The 12426-nt window shown below is 33.2% G+C and overlaps 1 protein-coding gene across 4 annotated transcripts in view; it reads left to right on the plus strand.

Moving 5' to 3' along the window:
- The window catches only part of LOC132705417 (gamma-aminobutyric acid receptor alpha-like), a 74097-nt gene that overhangs the window by 46388 nt on the left and 15283 nt on the right, over positions 1-12426 (plus strand). For 2 of the 4 annotated variants that reach the window (XR_009619424.1, XM_060675994.1), the window contains exons 1-4: positions 903-998; positions 1074-1276; positions 2690-2757; positions 2809-3032. Coding sequence is in view for 3 of the 4 variants with exons in the window: in XM_060675994.1 (XP_060531977.1) it covers positions 988-998; positions 1074-1276; positions 2690-2757; positions 2809-3032 (506 nt within the window). In the remaining variant the exon portion in view is untranslated. Of the gene's footprint in view, positions 1-902; positions 999-1073; positions 1277-2689; positions 2758-2808; positions 3033-12426 lie in introns of those variants that run through there. The other 2 variants (XM_060675995.1, XM_060675997.1) reach the window with 1 other exon arrangement.

The raw sequence follows: 12426 nt of genomic DNA on the forward strand, positions 1-12426 counted from the left end.
CGCGGATCATTTAATCAAGCAAGGTACGTGCCTAGCGCGCTAGTTTATGTGGAATTTTTGAATAAAATAATTAATACATAACATAAAATAATTTGTATCTGTAAGTACGCAACTATTTACATACAAGCCTTTGCCAAAATTTTGTTAACTCGAATTATTAAGATATGTTTCAAAACAAATGCTAAAATCTTTAGGGGGTGATGATTATTTGTTTAAAATAAATAGTAGTAAAGTATTATGAAAAAATTGCATGAGACAAATGTATGTCAATATATACAACTTTTTCCTTAAATTTCGTAAAAAAGATTGAAAGGAGTAGTCTAATTCAATTCCCGCTACTCATTTTTAAAAAATATAAAATATGCGGGAAATAAAAACATTTCTTTTCCGTCATATTTGTATCGCGAAATCTCTGTAATGCTTGGCTTTGAACCCAACGTTTGTATAACAAACACCCCTAATTTTAAATAAGGAATTACACCCTTAAATTTTTTGAATTTGTTTTGAAACACCCCGTGTAGGTCTTCGATACTCTGGAAAATTGAGGCTAGTACGCCTTTAAACATAAAAAAGTGGTTGCTACCAAAGCAGCTGTAGTTGAGGTTACTACAAGTAGTAATGAAGTGCCAACTCAAACTTGGAGGAACTTCTTAGTACAGTCCAAGGTCGATCTCTCGATTAATCATATAATGCACAAAACGTAACCTGCATTTTAAAAAAATTAAAATTCATATGTAGGCCTATGCGCGTGACTACTGGCTACAGATTGCTGAGTTTTGATAGTTACATTTTTGTATTATTTTTGTTGTTATAAAATATTCCTAAAAAGATAAGATTTAGCTAGCAGCATAGAAGATGAAATGACCCATGAAGATTGCTATTGCTAGTGAGTTCAAATTAAACTTGTCAAGGTGTTGTCACCTTCATATTGTTGTGTTCACCAAATTCTTATGATAGGCACATTGCAAGTCACCCGATATAAATATTATGACGTATAGGTAAACACCAAACGTTTAAACATTAAATCACAAGCAAAAAAATGTCTGTCTAACTTGCGGAATATTCTGTTCCAGATTGTGTATTGTAAATCGTCGCAGGATGTTTCCCAGCTTTCCTTTGGGCCTGACTTTCGTTTTTATCAGTCTGAAGTGCAGCTCGTCCGTGTCCTTGACGAAATTGAACCGAATCCCCCAGAGAAACAATCACCAGAACATTTCATCTCTCTTAGATAACCTTCTTAGAGGTTACGATAATAGTATCCGGCCTGACTTTGGAGGTAAGTCAAAGTCCGGTTATTTCTTTTGTGTTCCCGTTGAAATATTTTTGTGTCTGTGTAAAAATTATATCATCGACTCAGTATTCTTGATATTCGGTAAATAAAATTAGAAATATATTATATTAAGCAAGCCTCCCAGGCATGCCTACTTTATTTGATATCTAGGCAGCCTAGCCACTCTCACTGTCATCGTTCCTCTGAACCCCAACCCCAAAGAAATTTGTAAAATCTTTAAAATAATAGTTCAGTCAAATGCAAATATTCTACAGTTATTTGAAATTGTAAGAAAAGGAAACGCTGTTCAAGATGTCTAAGAAAACATCTAATGTATATAGAGGATTTGAAAAGTTAAATAGACAGGGTGATTCAATAAGGGTTTCCACATTAAAATAATAAAAACAATTCGGAAGAATATAAAAATATACAAACATTTTTATTTGCTATTTTAGATTAGTGTATTACAATTAGGTATGAAAGATGATGTCATTCAAATGATCCCCGCGACTTTATTGAAATTTCCTATCACTTTTTGACACAATTCAGGTTCTATGCCGGCTATTTCTCGTCTAATCTCCTGTTTCACCTCTGGAAAAGTATTTGGTTTATTTCTATACACTATGCTTTTTAGATACCCCAAAAAAAAATCTAGGGGAGTAAGATCACATGATCGCGGCGGCCAATTGATATCGCCGTTACGTGAGATAATCCGACCAAGAAACTTACCCCGCAGCAATTACACCGTTTCTCTAGATATATGACAAGTGGCTCCATCCAGTTGGAACCATAAATCTTCAATATCCATACCTTCCAACTGCTCCCAGAAAAAAACAGATATTATGTTTCGATAGCGAACACCATTAACCGTAACAGCGTTCTCCGCATTATCCTCGAAAAAAAAAGGGCCAATTATTCCTCCGCACCAAAATGGGCACCAAACAGTCACTTTTTGAGGATGCAATCTCCAGATACGAGCATTGTGTTTGTTTACAAAGCCACCAACGTGAAAATGTGCCTCATCGCTAAAGATGATTTTCGTTGAAAAATGACCCCTTGTTCTCGTATCCATTCTGCAAACACGCGGCGCTGTTGATGATCTCGAGGTTTCCTGAGTTATTTGGACTTTATATGGGTGTAGATGCAAATCTTTTGTTAAAATTCGCTGTGTGGTTGAAGGCCCACTTGCTGCGATCGATGACGAATCGATGTGTTTGGATCTTCGGCTACACTTTCGCGTACAATGGCAATATTTTGACTTCGTGATTTTTTATGTCTCCTTAAATATTGACTATCTATTTTCCCCATTGTAAATATAGATTGCACAGCAACTAGTTAATCAATAAAGTTTATGCTTAAAAAACACTCATTAAATAAATTTTTTTAGAACATTTCTGTATAATAAAATAAATCACTTAGGGCCACCAGCGGTTGTCGAGGTAGACATCATGGTCAGAAGCATGGGCCCTATTTCTGAAGTTGACATGGTAACGACCGTCGTTCGTTTTGGTAAACTCCCGTCAGTGCTTATGTTTCAGACCTATTCAATGGACTGCTACTTTCGACAGTCTTGGATAGACAGGCGGCTATCGTTTTCAGGCGATGAAAATGACACGTTGGCACTAAGCATCACCATGCTGAAGAGGATTTGGAAACCCGATACATACTTCTACAACGGCAAACAGTCTTACCTTCATACGATTACAACTCCGAATAAATTTGTCAGGCTGTACCATGACGGTAGAGTTTTATACTCATCGAGGTAACTAATTGATTTGTCAAAAAGACTGGACGTACTGTTATTTTTAAATTTACTAGACCGTTAAACTAACACGTTGTACCGTGCGTTCAAATTATCTTGATAACGTTTTAATTGGCTGCACCTTTTTTTTTTCAAGTGACGTATAAAACAAAACACTATCAATATTCTGACATATAAGCCTACATCATATTTTTTTAAATTGAATATTATATATGTATTTTATAGAATATCTTATTCCGATTATAATTTTATATTTTAGTCCACTCGTTTTTTGAAAAATCGGCAAAAATGGGAAATTTTTATATGATTTCAAAGAGTGTCTCGACTGACAAATTAAAATATGTTTATGTTTGACATATTATTAAACAACGTTGTCATTTAACATCCGCGAAAGAAGTGATTTGCTCAATAATTTCTGAATAATAAAAGTGCAACCGCAGCTCGTCGTCAGTACATTAACGCATTTAAATTTCGTAAAATGCAGTTGTGTTTGGATTTTTAAATAGGCATAATGGGAATAATTTTTTGAAAAACATTTTATGGACTGATGAAAGTTCATTCACTATAAGAAATTGTTGTTTTAGACAAAATGCGCCATATCTGTAGATCAAAAGTTAACTGCAGATCATTATTTGCAACTCTTAGAACACCAAATAGAACAATATATGGAAGAATCACCTTAACATGGAATGTCTCAGGGGATGAATAGGGAACGACGGAACTATGGATTGGTCAGCAAACAGCCCCGACTTAACTTTAATGGAATTTTCCTTTTGGGGACACATAAAAAATCACGTGCACAGAACTCCTTGTAATAATGTCGTGGAACTCCGGCAAAGGATTTCAGAGGCAATCAATCAGTAAAGAGACAATCCGGAAACGTTACTAATACATCATAGAATTAGAGTATATGAGAAATGTGTTCAGGAAAATGGTAGCCACATTCGGAAGTATTTGTCTTGTCATTTTTAGTGTTTTTATTCTAATTTAATTTGTTTATAATAATTGTTGTTCCAGTCAGTCACGGCACTATTTGAAATTACTTAAAAATTACCTATTTTTGCCGATTTATCAAAAACGAGTAGGCTACAATATAAAGTGTGTTACATCATTGTAATCGGAATAAGATATTTTATTAAACACATGTATAATATATAAGATGTTCTATTTAAAAAAATGTTTTATACGTCACTTGAAAAAAAAATGGCTACTAATAGTTTTTGTGTGTAGCTTGATATCTCTAAAAACAAAAAAAGTTGCAGCCAATTTAGCTTACTTATATAACTTTTACGTAGAATTTTCAAGCGCAAACGATACAGTACCTAATTTTTTTAAATGAAAAACACACTATATATATATATATATATATATATATATATATATATATATATATATATATATATATATATATATATATATATATATATATATATATATATATATATATATATATATATATATATAAATTTTTGTTTTATTTTTGGAGTTTATGGATAAGGAAAATGACAAAAAATTGAAAATATTGTATTGGAATAAATAATAGTATATTCTGCAATAACTTGAATGACATGTGACGTGATTCTCAGAATTAACAAACATTAAAATTCTAACCCTGGCGAAAACATGAAATTGCTCCTAAACCCATGATTAAAATACCGGAAATGTCCTAAGACGGTCGCGACCCTGCTGGCGCTTTAAAGTGATACTTTCCCCACGCTTGATTGATGCATAATTGAACATTTTAAAGTAGGAAGTAAACAAGGAATATTTTTAGAATAACGTTTAAACGTTTGATTATTTTACGAAAATAAAGGCTCAACGGGCCCACAGAATGATGAAGAAAGGCTGCAGGCGTGAATTTAATGGAAATAAGTGGGACAAGAACTAGCCAAAGTGAATTCATCTTGTCGGTAGATGTTGCTCTACTTCTAGAATAGACATAAACATAGAACGCATTTTATTTTATTTATTGTTCTTGCTTCAAGCCGAGCTGAACATGTTTTCAAGCTCATTTCAAATTATTTTAATAAATTAACAAAATATCCCTTTTCCTTCAAGTATTTTTGAAAATTTAAACACCATTTATTAGAAAAACTTAACGCATACTGCTGTCCATAGAAAATACGCGTATTTAAACTTCCTAATTCTAAACGCAAATCGACAGATCCATTGCAAACCGTCGCTGCTTCTGCTGCCACACATTCGATTTCCCTTTTCAACAAACAGCCGAACGAGGATTCTTTATCCCACGCTGCATCACCATAATAAGCGATCCTTCTTTATAAAATTCCGGAGCTGATTTGAATGCGGTCGTAGCTTATCGACGAAAACAGGGTTTCTGACGTTGGCATGGCTTTAAACCGAGCTCGTCGCCTATCGCATTACGGCCCTACTCACTCTAATATGATCACTTGATTGGCTTAATTAAATGATAATGAACTTAACAAAATAGAATCGCGCGCCGAAGATTATAGCATTATAGGCAAAGTTTCTAGCAAGAAAATTGCCACAGCAACTCCGTCGACCGCGCAAACGCAAGAATATCACAACCCTATTTCCAACACGCGCAAGAGGCAAGAACTCAATTTTGCAACTAGCAAAAGTCTCTCTCAATCTTCATCGTGCTGGCTTTTGGCTGCAATCATGCAAGTTACCTGCCGATGCCAATAAAACTCCGGTCCGGTAATTATAAAAAGACAAAACATTAGGGACGGTCTCTCAAAGGTTTTGGTAATAATATTTTTTTTGTTTTATTTAGGTTGGTATAATCTTATTAAATTACAATAACAAAAAAAGATGTACGACAAATTTATAGCTAGGAATATCTATATATAATTACATTTTTATTCTAAATGTCTAAATCTAATTCTGTTTCACTATCAGAGTCGTCATTGCGATTAATTATAATAGGATTTATGTTGTTTTGTATAGAAATGTAACAGTCCTCAATTTTTATAATGTGCTATGCTGAATGTTGCCAGCTCTTATATGTCATTAATTACATTTTTATCAAATTAATAACACTGGGACTTAAAGTAGTAATAACATTTTCTGCCTTGATCTTTGATTTTACTTGGTTAGTTTTACTTGGTTTAGTTTTGTATAGAAATGTAACAGTCCTCAATTTTTATAATGTGCTATGCTGAATGTTGCCAGCTCTTATATGTCATTAATTACATTTTTATCAAATTAATAACACTGGGACTTAAAGTAGTAATAACATTTTCTGCCTTGATCTTTGATTTTACTTGGTTAGTTTTACTTGGTTTAGTTTACCGCCTACGAGACCAAAAAAATTCTTGAACCAGAACACGCGGAAGATACAGCTCCGTAAACTTTTATTCTTGACAATTTTTCAAAAATATACAGGATATGCCGCAAATTCAAAAAAACTGAAGAATGGTTCCCTCTATTATTGATAATTTTCTTTTACATTGCGATATAGCCCGCATAGACAGCTAAAACTTTTGTATTTAAGGTTTTCAGCTATTGTACAGGATGTCCCCAATATTCCGTGCTAAATATCAAACGTGTTAAGTGTAAATGTGACGTTGTGTTAATATATTAAAAATAAAAATAATTTGTCAGCGAATATTTTATACGGATTAGAATCGCATGCAAAACAGGTACGGATGTTTTTTATTATATTGGATAATTTAATTTTGTTAGTTTAAAATTGAACGATATATTTTGTTAAGGTTTTTAGAATCGGTTTTGTAATTAATTGAATTTTTGTTTTGTTGGATTTCTATACTTTCATAAAGTTCTCTTTTTTTGGTGTTAGGTTCTATCAGTAGGACTTTAAATGTGTGTTTGGTGTTTTCGCAATGGGTATGAGGAGCTGTTTTGTTTTTCTTGTCATACTTATGTCCGTTGATTCTATTTTTTAAATATTGGCTTGTTTGTCCTATATATACACTGTCCCAATTAGAGCATGGAATTTTATATACTATATTGCTTCTTTTTTCAAATGGAATTTTTGCTTTGAATTTAGTGAAGAGATATGTTTTTTGTAAATTATAACTTTTGTGTCCTATTTGAATTTTGTGTTCCTTGAAAATGGTTTGGAGTTTTTCTGATAGTCCGAATTATAGGCAAAAATCTAAAAGAGCTATAAAATTGTTCATCAAGAGCGACAATTTTTGTATTTGCGGATTTCGCCTATCACACTCGCTGCTCGGGATATTTGGAAAATTATTACGGCACGCTGCATGGTTTCAGGAAAAACTTATTTTCTCGAAAACCATTTACTATTTCGGAAAAATTCTTGAACCAGGAAACGTGGAAGATTCAGGGCTATAACCTCCATTTGCGGATTTTTTTCAATTATGTCCAGGCTGTGTCAATTATGGGTAAAAAAATTAAATGACCCTGAAAATTGCCGTTTTCGTGGATAGCCGTAAATGAAAAATATAAAACATGGAATAATTTGGTTTACACAATGTCGTAAACTGAATCGAGAGAGTTTCAGGTTTCGTCTACCATACCGGGCGCGCGAGATACTTGGAATAATATCATTGAAAATCGTTATTACTTATACAATTTTTTATATTTATCAAAGTTTGTCATGACTTTGAAATTCGGCGATACGTGAAAGACACTTTCTACAGGGTGAATGCACAATAAAATCACATCGATTTTGCGAAAGGTCCATAATGGTCCTCAGGAGCATGATAGAAAACCAATGCGTCCCTTCAAGACAAGAAACCACGAATCACCTTCTTTTTAAACTAAGAAGCTGCTTCGCGCTATGCGCTACGAACTTGTCCCGCCCAGCGACGATTTTTCGAAAGCAATCTTGTTACTCAAGTAAGAATATTTTTTTTGTTAACGGCTTTACCCAGTAACAAAAGGTATAACTAAACGTTTGGCTGCGTTTTGACGGATAACATCATCGCTTGAAGCGAAATCCTCAAACTACTATTGCCTATAGGTTTTTGAGGTTATTTAGGTGACAAGCATCACGAAATATACAAACAAGTGAAATAATACGTAATGTCGATTAATTTCTTGTTTCAGCTCCCTACTTAAAAAAAAAACAATTATGCACTGATTAGGCATGCAAAACGTCAGTTTCGTTAAACATTGTCGCGGGCGTTTCCGCTACATTAGTCACGGGTTTGGGGGCGATGTGATGTTCTAGGTAAATTTTAGCCACTGATTTTATTTTTTCTACTCCCGTCTGTCAAATATCTAATTACCCATCGATCTAGCATGCGGGAAGCGTCACTTTACCACGTCAGTTTCGTTTCCCATGAATCCGAGCCACTTCGGACATTTGGGAGCAATCGGATGTTTTCGGAGATATTTCCCACGCTTTGAATTTTGACGTTTGTCCATTCTGATGGTCATGTCAGTGAATGTATTCCTATTGTTTTGCGAAAAGGTACGCAAAAACTAACGGTCGTAGAAAAAGTATAGTATGCAAGACGTTCGGTAAACTTTTTAACTCACTAGTTTATTAAAAACTCGCTCCGCTGCGCTCTGCTCGTGTCAAATAAACTCATGAGTCAAATGCCGTTTACCGCACTTGTTGCATAATATACTACTGTCTGATGGCCATGTCACACGTTACACCTTGTGTGGTTAATAAGATCAGTTATATTAAAATCTAAAATAATACGACTTTATTGTAAATTACAAGAACACATCACAAAAGGCTTAGTAGCAGTTATACTTCCTCACTTTAACGGAAAATTTCCGTATATTTATTATTTGATATGATGGGAGTAAATTACTCAGTAACCCAGTTAATCCGAAACAATATACGAAATAAATGGCAAAGCAAGACAAAAGAATAGAAAAGAAAACCATGTCAAACATTATTATTATTATTATTATTTGCATCAATTTATTTATTTAAAAAAAAAACATAGAAGAAGTTGGAGAGACATGCACTCAGGGCAATTCATATTCAGCGATTTCAGTTCAATAGACCGACCACTTACTAGAAGCGTCTTTGAATGATATAGGAGGGAACATTTTAAGACTAAAGGAATAATCAATATGTAATGCCTTAATTGCCTCAAGTCCAAATTGTGAGCATCATAACTAAATTTGATTTTTTCATTATATTTCTCATTATATCGATAAATTATCGGTTGAACTTATGCGAATGTCATGGTCGCGGCGCTTAGACTTTTTAAAAAAGACTAAACTTATATTACGCATCACACCAATTCACAATCGAAAAGACGATTCTTGTGTTTCTGTTGACCATAGAAGTGATTACCGCAAGTCAATAATGGTTAAGTCTAGGGACCTAAAAGAACCGAGTGTTCGATTTAAAATAAGAAATTTGGGTTATGTGGCGTACTTATGAGACACCCTGCATAATAGCAAATATTTTTATTGCATATTTAAAGAAACGTAGCGTATTATGTATACTTTAGACAACTAGTACTACTGACGATCTGAAACGATACCCTAAGTGTAAACTAATTTAGTTTGTCTTCCTGGACTTTTTACATTTTTTTGATGAATTAATAAACGATTTGAAAGGTTTCTGAAAATTATTTCTCTAAACGCTTGTGAAGCTTACAAAGAAGGTTAATTTTAATTTTCATATATTTTTGAAAAGCTGGTAAAATAGGATATGATAGTGTTTTAACAAACAAAATGAGGTATAAAGTAATATGATGAAGGCAATTTCTTCATTTATTGCATTGTATTTATTCATTGTTCGATCTTCTCGTGCTTTTTATATTAACTGCTATTTCGTCACAAATACAGTAGTAGTAGTAGTAGTAGTTTTAAAATATTAAAACGTCGTAGGACACAAAGTAAACATCTGATAAGGAATTTCCGTCATGTGATGACAGTTAAAGTAACTAATAATTCATTATTTTGTATTTGCTTGTAAAATCCATACTTTTTCAGGATATTAATATATTTTTTGCATTGTCTATTGTGATCAGACCGAAAAACCACAATTGGTGCATACTTTGGCATTTTTGGAAAAAATATAAAATTTCCATACAATCTGAATAGTTTAATCAAAAAGAACATATTTTAACGTTAACTAAACGAATCTATGAATGTGTTGAAATAAAAATCGCTTGCTTCGGCAAGAATAGAAAATGCAGAAACGCAACTGAGTCTCTATAGAAGTGCGGCAGTTGCCCAGCCTATTTGACACGGCTGAGGGTTTAATTAAAAGGTACAAGGGTATCGCAACATTTAAACGACATTGAACTGCAAGCACGTATTCATACTGTGCACTGGAACATGGCCCTCTCTAAATTGATCGACATACACGTAATTTTTGAAAAAAACCCGAATAGAATAAATCGTGTGACTTCCTTGAATTTAGAAGCTACAGGAACTCGACAATTAAGACTAGTGAGACGGTAAAAATATTGAAAATAAAATTATTTCCTATGTCTCAAATATTTTTTCAAATAATTTAGGCATGTCGCAAAATGAATTCTCTGTTCCAATGAATTCATTTCTTTTCTCCGTGATACGCTATAATTTGCCAATCGGTTATGTCACCGTTTGACCATTTCACTGAAATGCGGAAAATTTCTTATTAACTTATAATTGAGTAAAAAACTTTATAACATCGTAAATTGCTAACTGACCAAAGCAAATAACTGTTTCCAGCCTTATCAAACAATTTCAAGTCGGTAAACTTTTGTCAAAGCGAGGTATTTCTCGGAATCTAGTAAAATTAAATTCTAAACTTTATAAATGGGCATACCGCAAAATGAATTCTCTGTTTCGAAGAATTTATTACTTTTCTCGGTGAATTGATTTGGGCAGTTGCCGAAACCGATGTCTCAAATGGTGTGTGAAATGCGAGCCATTGTCATAACAAACATTAAAAGCGAATAATTTTATTAGGACGACTGTAACAATAAAATGTTTTCGTAGCTGTGGCTATTCAAAAATATATTGACCTAAACATCGATATCGACCAACAATATACAGATATGGATAGTTTCCTGTTATATTTTGGTGATATATTTTCTGAAAAAATAAGAAAGCTGTTTCAATCTTATAAAGGTTACGACTATAGTTAGCTAATAGTTAAATAAATGGAAGATATTTTTTAAGAAGCCTATGTCCTTATCTATCTTGTCACACTAAGGTTGTCAAAAGGCAGGGTTAGGTTAGATTAGGATAAAATTCAATTTTGTCTTTTGTGATTTCCTATTATTATTGTCAAATAGAACATTGTCCCGTACCAAATAAAAGCTTTAAAATATGACCAACTCATAAAATTAGCGTCTGAATAGTTAACAGAATTTACAAATGCCTGTGATTTTCTCCCGGATTCATTTTACTATGAAATATTGCAGTCAGCCAGAAAATAGTTCGATATAGCGGATTTTTCGCGATAAGCGAGGTCACACAAATTTTCCGAAATTTTACATTCAATGCATGCACATTTTTTAACGTCATCTTATTCTACGCTAAATCGTCTTTTCAATAACATTATAGAAGTTAACAATATAATGATGTTTCTTTTTTACAAACCTTCTGGATTCCTCCTGCGTCGGTTTTTGTTGACTCAATAAACAACAAAGTAATTGGTGGTCAATTTTTAGGATAACAGCAATTTGAAAATAGCTGATTGACATTCTAAATAAAATGATCACATTCATTCTTTTACAGCAGCTTCAAAAAAACGTATGTTTACCACTGGAACTAAGTATACTCACCCCAGACATAGAGTAAAACATTGGTATTCGAATCTGGCGTAATCTCAATTACTTAATCAGCATAAAACGGTATTTTTTTTAATCTGGGAATTTCAGGTGAGTCCAGCTCGGTTCTAGACCTCGTTGAAAACTTGCATGCTTACATGTAGCAACTATGCCGACACGGAACCAGACAAGTGGTATTAGTTAGATGTATCTAATGCCTCTAAAAACAAAGAACTACAGATTTTCATTTATCTAACATAATAAAATGAAAAAAGCTTGTTAAAATTTGTGTTATTCAGTGCGATGTTAAATTCTCAATTTATTTCATATTATATCGAATCTCTATGAAAAGGTTGATCCCGATTAGAAACTTTTGAGGCAAATACGAGGTTTTTTGAGTTGTGTTTGGCTATCGTCGCTATATACATAATGCGTGGGAAGTTCAAACTGCGACGCAAGTTGATTTTGTATGACGGGTAGAAAGCACACTCTTTTATAAACCTTGAATGATGAGCTTATCGGATTACTGTTTTTGTGTATAATTTTAACAGGGATTAGGCCGCTTTTACTATCCTTCGTAGCGAATTTCGTGTCCATAAATCATAAATCCATAAAAATTTAATCCGGGAAAAATATCGAAATCATTTTGAATTAAAAAACAGATTTTTTTTGAAGTCCTTTTTCAAAATTTGAAGCTTCAAATTATTGTTAAAAGTTAATTACCTCCCAATTTTGGTACTTTT

The sequence above is a fragment of the Cylas formicarius genome, unplaced genomic scaffold (genome assembly GCF_029955315.1).
Source record: "Cylas formicarius isolate icCylForm1 unplaced genomic scaffold, icCylForm1.1 PGA_scaffold_7__23_contigs__length_41026272, whole genome shotgun sequence".
NCBI classification, from domain to species: Eukaryota; Metazoa; Arthropoda; class Insecta; order Coleoptera; family Brentidae; genus Cylas; species Cylas formicarius.